This window comes from Panthera leo, chromosome A1 (genome assembly GCF_018350215.1).
Source record: "Panthera leo isolate Ple1 chromosome A1, P.leo_Ple1_pat1.1, whole genome shotgun sequence".
NCBI classification, from domain to species: domain Eukaryota; kingdom Metazoa; phylum Chordata; class Mammalia; order Carnivora; family Felidae; genus Panthera; species Panthera leo.
Genome location: NC_056679.1, coordinates 78,608,159 through 78,628,941, shown reverse-complemented (window position 1 = coordinate 78,628,941; position 20,783 = coordinate 78,608,159). Strand labels below are relative to the sequence as shown.

General features: G+C 47.0%; 1 protein-coding gene across 3 annotated transcripts in view; it reads right to left on the bottom strand.

The window, feature by feature from the left end:
* Positions 1-20,783, bottom strand: part of MYO16 (myosin XVI) — a 615,829-nt gene that overhangs the window by 53,767 nt on the left and 541,279 nt on the right. For all 3 annotated transcript variants that reach the window (XM_042930188.1, XM_042930181.1, XM_042930176.1), the window contains exon 32: positions 10,567-11,622. In XM_042930188.1, coding sequence (XP_042786122.1) covers positions 10,567-11,622 — 1,056 coding nt within the window. The remainder of the gene's footprint in view (positions 1-10,566; positions 11,623-20,783) is intronic.

The following is a 20,783-nucleotide window of genomic DNA, read 5'->3' as shown; positions in this document are numbered from 1 at the left end:
CAGTTACTCAGCGGGAGGACACTGGGACCCTGTAGGGCAAGGCTGCCCCTGTGTCTCAAATGGGTTCTCCTTTCTTCCAGGAGAGCAGGAAGAAACCACCCAATGGCCGGTTGGCAGGTGGGATCCCCTTTCCGCATGCCCCACAACTAAGCATTTCTCATGAATCCTTGCTAAAGTTATATGTTTACATTTACATGAATGTAGAGAATTCAGAGAGAGAGAGACATCTATCCTACCCACACGGCCTCGTGTAGGTACCCCCAAACTTAACTTGACCATGTCACCATGCCCTTGTATAAAACCCTATGACCATAGTGTGCGACAGAGCACACACTGGCCCCTAGCATGAGGGCTGGGGTCCACCTGTCCTGGAGCTACCTCTCCTCATGTTTGGTCTAACACCTCCCCGCCCCCACTCCTGTCCCTCCGTATAAACCCCACTTTCTAGACCAGGGCTCCAAAAGACATATTTACAGGTTGGGGAATCAACTTAATGGGTCATGGTAAGCACCTAAAGATGAAGAAGAATGGAATGAACTGAATAAAAATGCTGCATTGCACACGCATGGAGGGGAAGCGGCGTTCTGTGACACCCAAATGGTGTTTTCACGCAAACCGTTTCCCACCGCCTGGATCCATTGGATTTTTCATGTTTCCCTGCTGTCTGCTGCTTCTGAACAGTCCCCACATTTGACCTGAACAATCCATACAACTTAGCACAATGCCTGACACAAAACAGATCCTCAATGCATTTTTTAAATAAATGAACAAAACTTGGGGCAAATGGCAATACAAAATATCATTGCCAGTTTAATCATTTTGCCCAGTGTTAGTGTCTAATTTTTTTTTTTTGGGGGGGGGCCTGAAAAGAACTGCGTGTTTTGGGGCCATGTCATAGAATTATTTTGTTACCTGAATTAAAAAAAAAAAAAAAAAAAAAAGGACATTTCTCCTAAAATCGTTACAAAGGGTTCCTAGGATGGATTCAATCCTCACAGCAATGAAAATGCTCTCTGACTAGCAGCTGGACCACATCACTGGGTTTTCTAACGATCATCAGATTAAAAAGACATTTTTATGATCCCTCATCACCATACATAAGCCCAGAGCCTCTTGTGTTGTGCTGCTCTTTAGTCTCTGTAAATTAGGCACGATTTCAAGGATCGGTAACCGAACGGAGACCCCTGCACATCACAACTGCACCAGTGAAATTCATGTTAACAATTAGAGTTTTACTGTCTTGTATGACACATAAGTGATTCAATCAGCCTCTAGTTGGGCTAAGGTTTATGTGGACACGAGGGGTGGCCAGAAGGCGCTCGAACAGCATGGTAACACCGGAAGGCGAGCCAACGTCTGGGAAATGGAGCATCGTAGAATATTTTTTTCCTTAAGGATTGCAGTCGTTATTTTGAAAGCAATTTATCCATTAAAAAATCTGAGAAGGACTCCATCACCGGATATATGTAAAGGTACAGAAATACCAGGAGACGAAACAGAGTCAATGCAATTCTCATGAAAATAAAATACATTAAAAAATACTCTTTTGCTGCACAGTGTCTTGGGGCTGGGCGCTGGCTGAGTACCTAAGAAAGGACGTGGGAGGGGGCTCCCCCATATCACAGCAGTTGTTTGCACATTGCTGCGTCCCCTCCATTCTGCTGCGAAAACCAGCCTGCCTCCATCCAACCAGTGATCTCACCTGAGAACAAGATCAAGTAAACGTAGCTCCAGTGAATGGATCTGGCGTGACGTCAGAAGGTAGTTTAAAAGCTGGGAGCTCAGCTTCACTTTCTGGTAGCGTGGAAATGCCTTTTTGGGGATCCTAGTTTTCCCCCGATGCTTTGTCTCCATCTTCTCTCTCAGACTTACTTCTTCCTGGATTGTCCATCTTTCCACATCAAAGAATAGTAAGACCAAAATCCAAAACATGCACATTTGCCTGGGAAATTCTCTCACGTACCCACTGTGTATACGTCAGTTCTCTGATTCTTTAAAAGGAAACTTTCCTTGGCAAAATTAGGTTTGGTGATGAGCTAGACTTTTGGGTGTGAGGAAGCTGTTTTGTAGGTTTCTCAGCAATTCCGGGGAATGCACCAATTCTCAGGCATCATGGTACAGGGCGGGTTTTACTGTAAAGCTGTGTAATGTCAGATCCAGCCCATGCCTGCCATTGTCTGGGCCCTGCATCCTTGAGGACCCAGTCACCTGAGTGCGGACCAAAAGAAATGAGATTGTTGTTTACTGTCTTATTACAATTACCATGTGTGACTGCAATAGGCCAGTGATTGCAAATGTACAGAGGACAGGTACGAACGTTACAGATTTCAAGGAGAAACCAGAAAAAAGATGGAAGTAAAGCCAGAGCAGAAAGCACCCCGTGAAGCTTCGCACACAGCGGATGCCAGGTGACCGTTGTGGATCCATGGAACCGAGCGCTGGATAAAGTGATATTGGATAGAGCCGGCTTTCAGGTAGTGTGAGATTTTCTAGGCTAATCTGAGGATTAATCATAAAAATGATTCAAGTCGGCATAAAGGACCTGAACGCTGGTAGGCAATTAAGAAATAGGTTTTCCTCTGCCAACACTCTTAAGGAGAGAGAGACCATGGCACCGATCCAGCCCGTCTTTAGGAAAACATTCCATGCACCGTGTTGCTTTTAAGCATTTCTTCACAGAAGGAAGAAAACCCCAGGATGTTGTATTATGTGGCAATAATGAGATGCAGATTGTCAGGAAGGTCTTTATTAACTTGCTTAAGGAGAGCTGCTGAGAGCCTCCGAAGATAAAGCCCTGGGCTTCTCTTTGGAGCCCCCAGTGGGAGTTTAATTCACAATCCAGTAGAGAGACCCACAATTCACAATAGCTGCTTGCTTTAACGGGTTGATAGCATGAAAAATATTTACTGGTTATGAAAGATAATCCACTTCTGAAAAGACGACCTCTTTTTTTTTTTTTTCTTCAGAATTCCAGGTACAATAGATTCTTCTCCCGCTGACAGTGCATCACAGAACATCCCAGTGGTGATGGCTGCTCAGCTGCCTTTGGCTCATTGCAGAAGTGACGAGCTGTTCATGCAAGATACATGTCTCTGGGAAGACTGGTGGCTACAGACCCACAGCCAATATGTTCATGTAATTTCCCATGATTCCCACTACTCAAAGGTAACTTCTTGATTGGGTTGATCTACATATTTAATTGCCACACCTCTCTTCTTGGTTTTGCTACCGGGTTTCAAAGGATAACGAAACACCACGGTCTAGTGAGCATACCATGGCTGTGAGATCTGTGAGCTTAATATTTCCCCAACAAATCCTTACTGAGGAGCCCTGAATGGAAGCCTGACGCTAGATTTTTGTCCAGACCTATTTCTAACTTCCGGCCATTACCTTCACCTGTTTCTAGGTTGCCATAATTCAGAAACTACTGAATTGCTGCTGCTTGTTTTCATTTCTTTTGTCTAGAACGGCACCAAGAGGCGAGTGATGGAGGCTTTTCTGGGTGTCTTTCTCCTATCCCAATCATGGGGGCAGCTGAAAAAAAATCACCGGAAAGGAAAAGTATTCCCGTCTCTTTTCCTGGTCATGAGTTCCTGTGTAACTTTCGAAAGTAATTATCCTCTCGGACGGGGACTCCACATCTTTTCAAAATCTCAATTGGTTTTCGAGGCTGACAATGGCCTCACAGAACAGAAATAGAAATCTCTCCCTGGTTTTGGAGAAAGGAGCCTTGTTTGATTCCTGACTCTGGGGCCCGTTAGTTCCTGTGATTATGGGAGAATCACTTAATCCCTCCAGGTCTCGGATTGCTCATTAGCAGAGGGGAATGCTGACACCTGCTTCACTGGCCTCACACAGGGCTGAGGATCTGGGGACAGAAGAGACTGTGCGTGCTCGGGGCAACAGGAAAGAACCGTCCACAAACATTGGCTATTAATATTATTAGCAGAATACCATTAACAGATGTTCCACAGCATTTCTGAGTATTTCCAGTTATACGAGGTCACATGCCCATACCTAGAACTGCTATTATCCGTCTGGTTCCTTTCCCTCCCCTGGCTCTTTGCACTCTTGTGGGGAAGGTCCTAAGCGTTCCTGCTGAACTGCCACGTGACCAAGAGAGATGATGGAGACCGTTCAGGACCTTGTCACACAACTTCCAGGTGGAAAGCTCATCCTGCCTTCATCCCAGGCAAGGCGACTAGTGCTTGCTGTTCCATCTCTGTACATTCTTTGCCCTTCACGACTATGCTCTGATGGGACCATGTACCCCAGGCTCACGTGTCTCCGCACACAGCGGGCCCCCTGGCTGCCATGCCTACTCCCCCACTTGTGCACCTGGATGGCCCCATCCTCTCCGGGCTGGGTACCACTCTCCCTGTTCGCAGGGCAGCCCTGGAGTGAGGCTCTCGCACCCTCTCCGGCAGCCACTCACCAAGCACACCGTGCGACGTGTCATGAGAATCTGAGGAGGTCCAGGACCTCTCTCCACCAACAAGGTGTGAGCACAACCCTGGGGCTCACGGGCCACTGGGAGCTCAGTTAATGACCCACCCATGGTTTATGACCTTCAGGCTAAAGCCTCTCTCTTCTCCTAGACTTTGACTCACTGAATTGGATGGGCCTGGCTGCCTCCGACAGTTGGTGAGAGGGCAGGGGCCGGATTTCTCCATTTCTTGACTCCCCGTAGCAAGCCCTGTACTTGCATTAAGTAAATGGGTTAGGGAATTAGCTCTACAAGTTAATGCAAGTCCCTTACGGGCCCCCGGTTGCACAATTTCCCTGTGTGAATTCTCGGGCATTTATAAAGAGAAGGTGCTCTAAATGGTGCGAAGAATGTCACAGCCATTCACAACACACATCAGGCTTTTTAAAAAGTGTACAATTGATACAGAGGACAAACTGCTCTGTGCTCGTCACACAGGTGAGTTGGCTGCTGACCAATTTATTAACACTGAAAGCTCATTTTTAAGCGGAGGTGAACCAAGTATTATCCGGGAAATTAGAAACACTACAAACATGTCCCAAACACAGAGGCCACCTGTTCCTGCAGAAGGGCCAAGAACTTGGTGAAAAACATCCTTTTCTCCCAGAGAGGGATCTTCTTCTTATGTCAAAGCTTGGCTCCCCGGCACTGGGAGAAACCTAGATGGCTCTTCCTCGCCTAATATCCACTCGCTTCTTGGGGATGCTAAGCTCATCTTTCCAAAGGACTTACTCATTTGGAAAATCAGGGACATTTAGTGTTAACTCCAGATGGTTCCAGAACACGGAGGAATGCCTTGTTTCACGGGAAGGAGGCTCTTACGTGATGCAGGAAGGCAGACAGCAACGCATCAGTAAACTATGTGCCTGTCTGTCCACGCCCTTCATGGCTGTCAGGATGCCTCAGGCCACTCCCCTGCCCCCAGGAAGTCACCACAGAGAGAAAGCGTGCAGGGAGGGAGGAAGGCGAATGGCCCTGCACTGGACTGTGCTAGAAGTGTCTGCGTAGAGGCAGGAAGCCTAGGGGAGGCCAAGCCCTGCATCCCGTCACGGGAGGCAGAGACATGCATAAGGCGCACCCATTTCTTATGCTGTGATCTCACCAGAATGCGTCAGAGATGAAATGAAGAAAGTGTCCCCAAATGGCAGCTCACAGACACCGTCCTCGAGCAAGTCACAGATCTCTGCCAGGAAGTGCACGACATTTCTGTGATTTCAAAACATTCTTCTTGTTACTAAACAATGACTGAGTAGCTGTCCCTAACGTGGCATAGAAGCATCGAAACCTCATAAAATATTGATTTCAGAAGCACCTGTAGCTTGTCTTTTGGAACGTTGGTCTTTCACCCTTAGTCTGGGTATAATATTTAGAGATCCACATGTGTGTGTGTGTGTGTGTGTGTGTGTGGTAGTAGAAGGGGCTCCCTGAGCCAGCTGCCCATCTCAGGGGTTTCCCTCGAAGCTCCTGGGGAAGATCTCAAAGGCCAGTAGTGTATTTTCGGTGGAAATCTAACCCCAGAGAATTGTTCTGTCTCTGTCATGAAAACTGATGCCATGCTTTCCGGAAGCAGGTTTCTCTTACTCTTAGGAGCAGTGGATCATGTCTGTGAAGGCTGAAGTGGACGAAGTGGTCCGTACTAATTAAAGTGATTTAAGAATACATCTTTCTTTTTTTTCTAAAGCACTTTCTAGAATAAATCTTTTAGTTTTTCTAAAGGACTTCAATAATAAAATATTTATAAATATTTATTGATAAATTGATTTGACATTGGAATGCACTTCAAAATCATCCAGTAGGAGTGGAGGAGCCCCGGGCGGGATTAGAGACTAAGCGAGACTGGCCGTGGAGAGATTCCATTAATCTGTTCCCTCTGCTTTTGCATATGCTTGATGCCTTCCATACGGCCAACTTTAAAAAGAACTCCTTTTCAAACAAATGGCCCAATGGGATAATATATTAAACGGTGAAAATTCAGCTAACACTCTGATCGGAAAACTCAAAATACTCTTTACTCAGAATGTTCCTGCAGGAAAATAAAGTATTTCAGATGAACAAGAATTTCCATTTGGCTTAGGTGATTCTTTTTAAGTAAAACTGCCTCGAGGGCTGCTTTTTTTCAGGGAGGCTTTAAACCAAATAGGTATTTAAGAAACACCGACTATATGCAAAGAGATGTACAGTTTTTGTTGTTCTTTACATCATTTTTGACTACCTATTTATATCTTATAAACTATGGATGCACTATATCAAAAGTAATAAAACAATTTTTGTAAGAACATTCTGCAGATCGGACCCTTCCTTATTCAGCCTGGCTCTCCTCCTTTCTTCTCCAGATATGCTACATTTTTGCCCAACTCCTATCATCCTGGTCTTTTCAATGGGTGGAGAGAACAGCGTGCTGACTTTATTTCACGTTCTAAAATAAACCCAACTAGACGCTGGACACCATTTGGCGCAATGGAGCACCCTAGTGGCCTACACCAGCCGATGACTCTCTCCCTTCATTTGAATTTGGTCTCATAATTTTTGAAACTGAGCAACTAGAAATAATTGGCATAATAATATTAGTCATATTATGACATCAGATGAAAACATTTTGGGACCAAATGGGATAATTGCGTATAGAAAGGCACAGATAATTAAAATCCAGTTTTTCTCAACGTCAAGGGCCAAGTGGCCCACATATGGTATTCCAAAATTGTATATACACCCCAATAGCCGTAAAGTGCATGTTTGGCATTTTTAAATTTACGTAACCACTTTCTCTACCCCAACCATATGGCTCCCACCTGCTGCGCCTCAGGTAAGCAAATGTGAACTTTCAAAACCTTGTCTTAAAGACAAGAGGTAGGTAAGAGAATTGCCCTGGTGGATGATGGGGGGTTGGGGGGGGGCAGAATCGTTGTGTGCTCAAGGCATGTCGATGTCTGTCTCCCAGATGGATGGGCGCAGGGCAAGGGGGTTCCTCTCTGTGCCTTAAGTTTCCCATCTGTGCAATGGGGATAATAGCAGCAGACATCTCTTCATCTCCGGAAAATTAACTGGGTTATTAAAACGGTAACTACAGGGCAAGCACTACAACCACTCACTGCTAATATCATTCCTCTCGGGCTACGGGCTCATCGCCACCCCCACCCTTCCGTCTGGATGTGCATCCTGCTCTCTTAGCATCTGAGTGACTTTGCACATCTCAGATCGCACGCCCACTAGTCAACAGAACGTGAACTGTTTTGAGGAAGATCATGTTTGTGAAATCCTACATCTAAGTCTGCGGAGCAGTGACGGAGCAGAATTATACACGGTAGGACTTCGTTACTACACAAGACTCATTGTACTTGATATTTTAACTGGAGATGCCCAGAGCGGGGTACTAATGATTACTAATGTAATCTCCTCAAGGTCACTTTCCACAGAAGCGAGGGGAATATTTCCAACGCTTCTGCAAAATCGGCGGAACAATTTCCCCAGACCACAACCGCAAGAGATGAGGGTAATTAATTCAGGTGCCTGGAGGGCGAATTAGCCACCCACTGGATTATTTGGTAAGAAAGCCATTTCAGGTGAAAATACGGATATCTTTAAATATAAAGAGGGTAAAGGAAAAGATTTAAAACCTTAAAGGGAAGAAGTCCCAAGACTATAGTAAATCATTAATAACAGCCATTCAATTCATTCAGAAGAAAATGGATTACTGACTTCAGGATCAAATTGTGTAAACCTTAATCATCACGTAGCAGCTCTAGTGATTAGTGCCAGCACGAAAAACTTTTCTCTTCTGCATCTTATCTTTCGTCTCTTATTCTGCAAGAATAACCTGTAAGATCCCATGAGGACATGCCATGCAAACGTGCCAAGCTATTTCCCACATCACAGACCATCGAGAACTACCCAGTTCTCAACCGTGTAGGTGGAACTCCTGGAATCTGGTGTGGGGGGATGACCTGGTCTCATATTGCTAAGTTTTCGGTTATGAAAACTATGGTGTTTGCACAGAAGCTGCCAATTCATGTGTTTATGAGAAAGTAGTAAATGGCTCAAGCTATTTTTTTTTCAAATTAAGAGTGTTTTGTAAAAGCACACAGTAGAAAAATAGATATTTCATAATTTTAGGCTTGCACTAACAGTGTTGTACTTGAAGGTTTTTGAATTTTTTTAAATGCTTTTATTTTTGAGAGAGAGAGAGACAGAGAGAGGGAGACCACAGAATCCAGAGCAGGCTCCAGACTTCGAGCTGTCGGCACAGAGGCTGACGTGGGGCTCAAACCCACAAGCCGTGAGATCATGACTTGAGCTGACGTCGGACACTTAACCGACTGAGCCACCCAGGCGCCCCATACTTGAGGTTTTGATACGTGTTCTCAAATACTGGTTCATGCCACCGCAGGGAAATGTAATTAGCAAATTCACACACCATGCCGGAGGCCTCACTATACCTCTCACTATGCTGAGTCCTCAGCTCAGAGATTTCCAGAAGACCAAGTGTGTCTAGAAATCCATTCACTTCACTTTCGTCAATAAAGTCAAGAAGAATTCACCCAATTCCTAACTCCAGTAAAATGAGCTGTATGCGGTTTTAATTAACTTTTACTTCTAAAAGCAAATATTAATTTTTTCCTTTAATGCTTTGCTCTTAGATTCCATTTTGTTCCTTTGAATACAATATATGACTCGTGAAATTCAAACATCCCTCTACCTACAAGGATAATTTCATTTTTTAATGGGCCTATCTTTAAAATGTTAACAAAACAATTCGCATATTTTTTTTTGAAAAATGAAGAGGGAGTAAGTTATTGAGTCATTTGCTAAGTATTCCTACCTTGATCTACTTGTCACTTACTCAGACTGCTTTCTAAATATTTTAGAGTTTTTGTAATTTTCCTGAACAAAAAAGTAATTTTCCTAATCAAATGATGAAAGCTAACATGTTTATATATTTTCTTTTGGAGACACAGCAGGTTCGCGTGTCCATAAAATGTCCACATTTTATTCCCACTCCTTCCACTTGACCTGAAGAAGGCATTTAACCTCTTCACCTTGAAGTTTCCCATCTCAGTCTGTAAAGCTAGGATGTTAATGGTTTGCCATTTACCTGGAGGAGTGGGTATCAATGGCATTATGACAAAAGGGACCTGTTACAACTTCCTTAGACAGAAGATATGAATGTATTTCTTCCTTAAGATACAACACATTGGGAAATATTTTGGTTTTGTATAAAAGCCTTAGAATGTCTTTTGGAAGATGAATACATTAGTTGTGATTATTATGAGAATCTGTGCCCGGGGGGGCCTGGGTGGCTCAGTCCTTTAAACATCCAACTTTCGACTTGGGCTCAGGTCAGGTGTTGTGCCCACCTGAGTGGATGGTCAGTGCAAACCCCCCTCTAGGCTGAGTTACTCAATGAGAAGATACAGGTGTTAACAGAACTGCGTTAAGATGTCCCTGGGGTGGTACCCGAACCCAAGAAAAATCATTCATCCGAAGCAATACAAAGGTGAGCAGTATGCAGTCTAAGGTTGTGAAGGGACAGGTGGTCACGTGGAGTCACCTCCGCCCAGGACACTCGGGCACTCATGGTGAGCTGTGAATGCAGCAGGAATCGGCAATGTGATGCTACAAAACACCACTTCTGGGTTATCACGAAGCATATTATTAGAGAAAAGAGCACCAGCTCAAGCTCAGTCTTGCTCTAACACGTTGAAGTCACTAGACTTTGCTGGGCCCAGTTTTGGCACTATGTATTTTCATATCACGAGGCTTTATGTGCAGAATGGAAATATTCTTACCCCCTTGACCACATTGGTTGCACAAGATGTTTTTAAGTGGGCATCTGCTCGGAATGGCCACTCGGTCCCCCGAAGCCGTGTTTAAGCATCAGACAAGGATGTGTGCGTGTGCAGGCACACGGGCCCCGAGGCGGAGATGCACACCCGTGTGCTATGCACCCCCGCGCGGGTTTCCTCTTTTGCCTGCTTTCGGGGTCCCCGATTCTCCTCCCTGCGGGTGCCTCTCCGCCTACCTCCGGGGTCCCCGATTCTCCTCCCCGCCTACCTCCGGGGTCCCCAATTCTCCTCTCCGCCTACCTTCGGGGTCCCTGATTCTCCTCCCGGCCGCCGACTTGCGTAGCAAGCTCCTTCCGGAGTTGAAGAGGCTGGTCAGCTCGTCCAGGGGGCTGCTGAGGGCTCTGCAGTTCGGGGGGCTGTAGGGCACCGGGGAGGACGGGCTGGCGCTGGCCTTGCGGTGCTCGGGCCTGGCGGCCCTCCCGGGGGAGTAGGGGGCCTTGGGGAGAGAGCTGCACGCGCCCCCCGCGGGCGCAGAGTGGGGCGGCTGGTGCGCCCTGGGCGCGTCGGGGCCGGCTGTCGCTCGGGCCGCGGCACCCACGGGCTCCGGGGGGAAGGCGAAGTGCGTGGGCGGCCGGGGGGTCGGGGGCGCGGGGTGAGGCGGCGGCGTGGGGGGCGAGCCGCCGGGCGCGGGCGGGCCGGGGGACGCGAGCCCATCCCCGTCGCTCTTGGGGTTCCTGGCGTGCTGCGGGGAGAGCGGGCTGGAGCCTTCGGCCTGCACGGGGTACTTGAGGTTGGTCTCCAGCACCGGCAGCTTCTTCACCTCCAGCGGCGTCAAGGGCGACTCGTCGGACGCCGGGGAGCAGGTGACGGGGGTCGGGGGGAACACCAGGAGCGGGGGGCGGTGAGGGAGCAGGTTGGGGAAAGGGGCCGGGATGTCGCACGCGTCTCTGCAGGACCCGGCGGCCGGGCAGCCCCTGTCGCCCTCCTCCCCGGGGACGGGGTTCCGACTGTCACTGGGCAGAGCTGGGGGCGACGCGGACGCCTCGGGGGGCGCGAAGTACTTCATCTCCTCGTACACGGCCTCGGCCTGCTCAGGGCTGCCGGCGCGGCCCAGCATCTCGATGTACACGGGCTCGGGCTCGGACTCGGGCTCCGGCGGGGCGCGCGCGGGGGGCGCGGGGGGCGCGGGGGGCGCGGGGACCCCGAGCGCGCACCTCGGGCCGCCTCTGCGCCGCGCGCCCGCGATCTCCTCGGAGGAGCCACTGAGCTTGGTGTTGGGGCTGCGCTTGGGCTTGCGGGGAGGAATCTTCTTCATGGTGCTGTAGTCGTCGCTGTGCGGCCTGGGCCGGGTCAGAGCTGGAGGGGGCACAGGGGAGGGACGCAGGTGTCAGCCAGGCCCCCTCCTTACCCCCGGGGTCCAACAGCAAGCACCCCGCCTGCCTCCCTCTGCCCTCCAGAGCCCCGGACTCCCAGCGAGAAGACCTATCCAGACGCTGCAGCTGGAGGCCAAGTGTACCGGTTGAGGAAGGCGTCAGGTGGGCAGCGAGGTGGCCCGGGATGGTCAGCCACCTGCACAGGGGAAGGGCGAAGCCCTGGGGAGGGCCTTTCAGATCTGCTTTCTGGAACATACTCTGCCTGCACTCCTGGGGCCTGATACAGCTGTGAAGTAAGTGTGGACTGAACCGACCCTCCCCAGGGCGGGCAGGGACCTTGGCTAGTTAGTGGCATATGGATGCTTCCTGTAGGAAAGGCCTCGGCTCCTTGTGAATGGTATACAGGCGACAAAACACCAACATGTCCTGGGGAGATCACTTTCTTAGAAAGGACTTTCTAAAAAAGATGCCAAGGGTGAGTTTTACAATTAACCAGTATATTTGAATCCTTAACAGAAGCACATATTTAATGGGAATCAAGATACAACATGTCACTAGGAACTTCTAAGTGGAAGGGGGTGCTGGGCTGGCTCAAGAAGAGCCTGGGCAGCTTGATCTCAGGGGTCAGGGTTTGGGCCCCACGCTGGGCTTAGAGATCACTTAAAAAAAAAAAAAAAAAAAAAAAACAGAAGGTAAAAACACAAAAACAAAAACAACGTCTAAGATGGAAACTTCTTATTTTTTTAAAGTATTTCAAATTTTTTTAACATTTATTTTTGAGGGGCAAGGGGAGACAGCATGAGCAGGCGAGGGGCAGAGAGAGAGAGGGAGACACAGAATCCAAAGCAGGTTCCGGGCTCTGAGCTGTCAGCACAGAGCCCTACACGGGGCTCAAACCCACGAACTGCAAGATCATGACCTGAGCCCAAGTCATAAGCCCAACCAACTGAGCCACCCAGGCGCCCCGCCCCCTGAGGCGGAAACTTCTTGTTGAAACAGGAGATATTTAGAAAAACAATGAAAGAAGAAGAAAAACTATTTAAATATGACCCCCACATTTATTAAAGGCTAATTTTTAAAAATTCCAGGGGTGCCTGGGTGGCTCAGTCAGTTCAGCACCCATCTGGATCTTGCTTCAGATTTGTGAGTTCTCACAGTTTGTGAGTTCCAGGCTCACATCTGCCTCTGTACTAACGGCGTGGAGCCTGTTTGGGATTCTGTCCCTCCTCTCTGCCCCTCCCCCGCTTATGCGTGCATGTGTGTGTGCGCCCGCTCTCTCTCTCTCAGAAAAAGTAAATGAACCTAAAAGAAATGAAAAACTTCCAAAAAAAAACTTCTTAAAACGTATTTTTGCTATACATTGTAATCGTGTTCTTGTTCACTATAATGGCTCTGGAAACCGAGATGTTAATTTTAAAAAAAACTGCAGAAAGTGTTGCTGAAATAGCAAAAGTTCTCAAAAATCTGGAACTATTTGATTAATGTGGTCTTTTATTCCTCTGAGGGAATCCTTCATAGAAGCACAGCTAATTCTGCTGAGTTCCTGAGCTGTTCAAAGCAGCCAGGTTTTCTGTCACATGCACGTATGGACAGTGGATTTAGGTCCCGGTGTGTTCTCTCCTTCCTGCAGTCATTCGTTTTGTCCTGCATTCCAGCAGCACTGACTGAGACACATTTGTGAACACAGACAAAATGTTCCCTACCTTCTTCTGCCCTGGTGGGAGGTGCAGACAATACAAAGAGTAAAAACAGACAAGTAAATATGCTCACACGTTGGAATGTGCTACATGCCAGGACCAGGAACAACAGGTCACAATAAGTGGTCAGAGAACTGTGTGTGTGTGTGTGTGTGTGCACTTGCATGTGTGTGTACATGTATGTGTGTGTGGGGGATGGCAAGGTGCCAGCTGTGAACTTGAAGGTGGTCATGGGCAAGTCTCTCTAAGCTCCAGTAGAGTCACACACAAAATGATGATGTCAGTAACTATCTCAGAGGAATAAAAAGGAGAGATATTATATGTAAAGTGGCCAGCTCGTGCTCTGGCACACTGTAATCATGGACCAAATTGCGGGGGGGGGGGGGGGGGGAATCCAAATGAGAAAGGAAAAGAACAAAATTAATTTTCCAACCCACTGGACATCTTTGTAAGCCAATATTATACAGGGTTCCCCAAAGCAGCCAACTTTTAACAGCAGAAAATACCAGACATGCATAACTCCGTAATTCATGAGCATTATTCCAAAGGCTTTCAATGTGCTAAAACACAGCAGCTCATAAGCTTCTAGAAAGCTAATGAACCAAACACATTTTTAACATTAGTATTACAGAATTATTCCGAAGATTTGAATAATTTAAAGGATTTGTGGCAGATTGTATTTGCCAAAACTGGCTTCAGTGGTATTTTCAACCCCACATGCTCTTCCAGAACCTGGAAGCCAGGAGGCCCTCTGTGACTGCCTGCCCCTGATGAATAAACTATGACAAAGGGGAAGCCACCTGCCTTCTGAGGCTGGATCATGGGCAGTACAGCTTCTGTCTGGCTCTTGCACCCTTGGGACACATCTCGGGGGCCCTGATCTTTATGCATGACATCTGTCTACCCTGGAGCAGCCCTGCTGTGAAGCACATGTGTGGAGAGGCCACAGAGATGAAAGAAATACCGGGGGACCCCATCCGCTGTGGCCCTCAGCTGTCTGGGTTTCCCCAGCCTAAACACCAGAAATATCTAGTGAACTGAGTCTTCTGATGATTCCACACCAGCCACCATCTCACCACAGCTGTGGCAGAACCAGGAGGTGGCTTTGCTGAGCCCAGCCAGCTGCTGAGAGAGAACAACATCATGCTTGTTATTTTAAGCCACTGGATTTTGGAGAGGTTTGTTATATGGCAATAGAAAGCTAATGTAGATATCGGTACCTGGAGGGTGCTACTATGAAATTACTTGAAAAGTGTGCCAGTGGCTTTGGAAAATTGGAGGATCCTTGAAGAGCATGTTAGCAGAAGCGTGGTGATCCTTAAGAGTGCTCTTAGTGAGGCTTCAAGGGGAGGGAGAAGATTCTAGAACCTGGAGGAAGCACAGCCCTTTTTATGCCACCACGGAAGGGTCAGCAGAACTGTCACCTGTGGTGGTGTGGAAAATAGAAACCATGCTCTGGGAAGTGGGTGATCTAGTGAAGGAGGGTTGCAGGCAGAGTGCGAAAACTGCCTTCTGGATTATTCTAGCTTCCTCTAGTAAAATGTGAGAGTAAAGACATAAGCTAAAGAAAGAACTAGTAACTATAAAGGAGCCAGGGCTTTCTGGGCTTGAAAATAACATGGCTCTTCACTGCCAGGCTGTCCAGATGGCAAATAATTCCCAAGTGAAGAAGTAACTTCCAAGCAGAGATGAAATCTGGGCCGTTTCCAGGAAAAACAAACATGGGGCCAAGATCATGGCTTTGCGACCCTTTGTTAAGACCTCAGAAAGATTTAAATTAGGGCCTCACGCACCCTTCCAAAGCAGCAAGACCACAGGACTTGTAAGAACATTGAGAGCTTTGCCCCGCAGAACTCCTGGAGAGAGCCCAGAGTAGAGAAGAGATTGTCTCAAAAAAGTTAGTGGCTGTGGCTTTTCACTAGTGGAGTGGATTAGAAACCGACTCACAAGAAACTCACAAAGCTTTTAAGGGAATTGTATCAGCATGCACTGAAAGGAGCAGAGGCGTTACAAAATGGAAAGTTCTGGTGCCTCAAAATTTTATGAGCAGAAAGCAGGCTGAGAGCCCCAAATAAGATGCCTCTTGTGGATCAGGAATTATAAATCGAAGGTGAGCCAAGACTGCAGAACATGGACCTAAGAGTCACAAAAAATCATTTCCAGGCATAGGACTAAATTCTATAGGCACATCACATGCCCAGGTGTCGTACAGAAGTGCCTCGTGCCTCCCAAACTCCCCGCTCCGGTCAAGGGCATCCAAACCCATCCCTCCAGGTATTCCCCGTAAGGAATAGAGAACCTGTCTTCAGATAGAAGGGGGCATCCTGGAAGAGCTGCCTGGCTAAGCAGCTGTGCCTGAGCCCGGGACACCAGGGTCTGGCAGAGATGGATGAGGTGGGGACTTTGGGTCTGGCCCTGGTAGGGGTGAGGGGATGAGGCTTTGGGGAGTTTGGAGGAGGAGTGAGTGTATTTCAGATGCGGGAAGGGTGTGAATTGTTTTGTCCAGTGGGTGGGATGGAACTGAATTTCCCCCAAATTGGCCACAATAGTGTTTCTAGTCCTATTAAGACTCGGAGTCTGTTTCTCCTTCTTCAACCCAGATGCACCCTTGGGACCGCCTGACAGGTGGAAGCTGGTGAACACGAGATGCACGGCCACTGGGGCTGCCTGGCGCTCTCTTCCTGGAGCCTATGAGCCTTTGCCACACTGATTCTCTACATATGACATCCAGGTACCCCGAAGCCGTCATGCTGCACACACCATGTGGAGAGACCATCTCGAGACAGAGATGCCCAAGGAGTCCTAGTCCTTAACACGGCGGAGGCACGGCGGAGTGCAAGTGACTGGCTTTCGGGTGATTCCAGCCACCAGCCATGGCCTGTAGCTTCACAAGGGACCTTGACTGAGAACCACCCAGAGGAGCCCAGTGAACACCCACAATCCAAGTACTAGCATTAAATGACTGCATTGTATCTAAATCCCTATGTTTTGGATGAGCTGTTAAACAACAACAGGTAACTGATACATTCCCTCACGGTTTGCTTTTGATGCAGATAGAATGTTGGGTTTTTTTTTGTTTCATTTTGTTTTTGTATTAACCTGTTATAAATAGAAGTAGCATGGCTTATTTGGAGGCAATAGAAAGGCTGGCCTCCAAGGCCCCACTGCCTGGGTCCAGAGCATGGATGTGTGACAAGGGACAGGTTATATTACCACCGCTCCCCGACTCAATGTTCTCAACCACAAAAGGGTCATAGTGATGGCACCACTCCACTGGGTAGCTGTAAAGATTGAAGATGCTTAGAATAATGCCCAGCACCTAATAGACACTGAGTAAGGGCCAGATTCTATGGTCATCGTCTTCTTACTTGCTACACAACTGGAAATTAACCATGAGTGACCGGCTGGCTTCCGTGGAGTGTGGGCTGGGCTTCGGCAGCACCAGACGACCTGGGGTGCTTTACTGAGAATGCAGACAACGCATTTGCCCGCCCCACCCCATAACTACTGAATTCGATTCTTTGGGGGTGAGACCTGGAAAGCTTTGGTCTTCATAAACTAAAATTAGAAATCCACAGTTGGAATATTAAAGTCTCATTTGATTTTATGGCTGTGTGTGTGTGTGTGTGTGTGCGCGCGTGTTCACACAAATGCTTGCTAATAGTTCGTTTGCAAATATGGATGTAAGGGTTATGAAAAGTGAATTTCTGTTAAGAATTTTGTTTAAAAAAAGAATTTTCTTAACAATTGTTTAGTCATAAGATTTATGGAGAAAACACCTGTGACTCCATCAAGATGCGGTCAGGGAGTAATATTTCACGGTCAAAGGACACCTCTAGGGCAAGTCCTGGTGTCCTAACAGTAGCTTAAGTGTTAAACCCTGCATTCTCAAACTTGACTCTTATCTGAGCTACTGTGCAGTAATCTAGGGACTTATGTCATTTTTAGGTTCCGTTAGGAGATAAGAATGTTCTTAGAATACTTGCCCTTTGAAGGTTTGCTAAGGCATGTCAGTGGCTTTGAAGTTGCCATTTTGCTCAGGACACAAGTTATTTGGCTCTATTCTCACTGAAAGCCAGGGACCTACATATTTAATCTATGAGAAAAAATGAACGAGAAGCTTGTTCATCAAGAAAATATTTGCCTCTGTGTGTGTGTATTCCAATCCTTCCAGTGTGATTTTGCCTAGTGTCAGAGGAAACTTAATGCTTAGTTCGGGACCTTGGACATAAAAGATGTCCAGACTAGCTGCATACATGAGTGAATGTAGCATCAATTTACAACCAGCTACAAATTGGAAAAAGGAAAAACAAAAAACAAAAACAAACGGGGCCTCCCCTGAGCCGTGATATATTGTGACCTTGTTATAACATTTTTTTCAGTGGGAGGAGTCTGTAACCTTTGCCGTTAACCCATCTTACCCATTGGACTGCACCCCACATGCGTAATGTCACTTAATGTCCTTCCCGACCCCTCCCCACTCTCCAGCAAGGGTCAGCCCCTTTGCTTTGCGCTCCACACCATCTGCTGTTTTTGCTGTTACTCTATCTCATAATCTGTTTGTCCACTTATCTCCCCCACTGGTCTCTGTGGCCCTCTGGGGGAGCCAGATCATGGAATATACTGAATTACTATGTGTTGAATGGACAAATGTGTCCATAAGTTGTGAAATCTGCAATCCCATTCTTCTATATCCAGTGACATATTCTCAGGATGGCGTTCACGGAAGACCTGATTTCTGTCAAATATCATGGAACAGCAAAACAGAATCAAGGGGCTTCTGTGAAAAATACACTGACAGTCCCAATTCAACAAATCCCAAGGGTAAAATTTGAACCTGGCCAAATTGTGCTCATTTTGATTTATCGATAAGAATCAAATTGTTCACTGAGTACGTATTCAGTGCCTACTGTGTGCCAAGGGCTATTCTAGAATAAAGATGTAAACAAGATAGTGAAAAAAGAAAACTGATAACATGTTACTTCCAAGTTAAGTCAAAGATGAACTCTTATATCTATGCATATAAGTTGCCTTGTTGAGAATGGAGTTAGGCAGGATTTGCTTTTAAAAATTATGGATTCCTTTTAAGCTGTTTTCCTTCCTAGTTACTGTTTGCAAAGAACAACCCCAGGCTTTTAAAAAATAGCACAGTTGAACAATGCAGGCAGGTAGGACTACCACACCCCCTCACCCCCCACCCCCCGTGCAGTTGAAAATCTGCATATAACTTTTGACTGTCCCTAAACTTTACTCCTAAATAGCATACTGTTGCAGCCGCCTTACCGATAACATAAACATTCGACTAACACATATTTTGCAGATGTATTAGGCGTACTGTAGTCTTACAATAAAGCAAGCTAGCGAAAAGGAAACATTACTAACCAGTTTGAATTTTATACCAATGTTAATCTTATCCTCTTGTTATAAAATAATCTGAGAATTCAGCCTAATGGTTTTCCTTCACCTAAAGTAAGCTAATAAAATTTTTCTCTATTACGACTACTTAAAAGAAAAGTGAAAAAAAAAACGTTAGTGAGAAAATCAGAAGGAAGAGAAAATACATTTTCAGGATTGTACTGTACGGAAAAACATTCCACGCATAAGTGGACCCACGCAGCTCCAAACTGCGTTGTTTCAAGGTCAACTAGACTTGCAAATAGTTGGCTCGAGCTTGCTAATAGCTTGTGCACAGGTGTCAACATTTTCTGGCTTATCAAACTGCTTCATGCTTTCCAGGCACAAAGGTGGTGAAAAGAGTGAGCCCTCTCCAGTGCCTCCCTGTATACTGGCTGTGGTGACTGGGGGCAAACCTATAGGAGAGGCATGTGTTAATAAGAACAGGCCTGGGCACAACTTGAATGTAACCTGATCATTGGTTTCTCTAAGATTCTTGGCTCTCATTTTCCAGCAGTTCCCCTTTACCAAAGGACCCTCTGAGCTGACTCGTCGAGTTTTTGGTAGGCCAAAAGGAATGACTCGGGTAAGAACATGACTAGTTGTGGTCCTTTTCTTGTGAAACCAAGGTTCACAGAGCGTTTTATATAGCAATCCGAGTTCCTTCCTGTCTTCTGCAGAAAGATGATTTTGTGACATATTACTAGGTGCCAAAGAACCCAGCGTTGTCCTCATGGTACACACACGAGGCGCGTGGAATCAATGCTGTCTGACAGAAGTTTCTATGATGATGGGAGAATCCACACCCTTGCAGTGTGACTCATGACTGAGGAACTGAGTTTGAAATTTCACTGAATTTAAATGGAAAGAGCCACAAAGAGCTAGAGGCGTCTGGACTGGCCCCCTCCAGCTCCTGTCACAAATGCATAAACGGGGCCAGAACCCCTGTGCGAGGCAGGTTTATCTCTGGAGGGTGTGGCCACCATTGCAGTTACGGACTGGAGACCCATGCCTGGGCCCCGCACTGGCCCCTGACTCCTGATCCTACAAAAACCAGCCGGCATACCTGGCCAATCCAATCAGCAGGTTCAATGAAAGGAGTTCATCTTCAACCGCAGGAGATGAGCGGCGGTCGTAAAGTCCACATTAAGAATCTTGTAAGAGGGGACAAATAATGTGATAGCCATCAAAACACTGCTTTAGGGGGTGGCCTCCAAAATGCCAGTTCATGGGGATGTGATCAGCGGGGGAGACCCTGACAAGTGCCTTAATCACATGCCCGCTGGAATTGGGATCCAAGGACTTATGTTTTACATAAAAATCCTGCCATCTCTTAAGTGAGACTTAAGAGCCTGGTGACTCCCACAGTAGTAGGAATTTCAGAGGCTGACTGTGTGGCCTTTCTCTTTCCTCTTCATTAATCTTTTATTCTGTCATCTTCTTTTTTATATATTTTTCTCTCCTATGGTTCTTGAGTAACCATTTTTTAATAGACATTTTTTTACTCCATCCCCAACATTTCCTCACCCTTCATGGCGATGTGCCTAGTGGGCACCTGACGACTCCAGACCCTGAAGCGCAGAGCAGTGGTTTGTAATGTGCACACACAGAACTTTCTAGAGGTTACAGACTACTCTGAAGCTGACTTACTCAGAGTCACAGAACCTGTGTGCGGTGTTGGAATCTGGGCAGGGAGCCGTCTCACATACACGGCAGCGTTCAACCTCGTTTCATGTTGCTTCGAACTTCTGATGCTATCCTAGTCTATTTCTCTTTCTCCTTGTCTTGTTAGTGTTAGCTTGTTGGGCGCTAATCTTCCTCTTCCAATAAAGCCAAAGGGATCCTTCTTCTCATCTCACCACACCTGTTTCAGCTCCACCCTGTAAATCCCGCGCAGAGGTCCCCAAGTAAGTACTGAAACGGGATGTGTTTCCCTTTTCCAGGGAATGCGTTCACGATGTGCTCAGTCTACGGCCACTTCCAGCCCGTGGGCTACATCAGAGGCCAGTGGCCCTTCACCTCCTGTTCTAACACCGTGTCTGCGCTCACATCT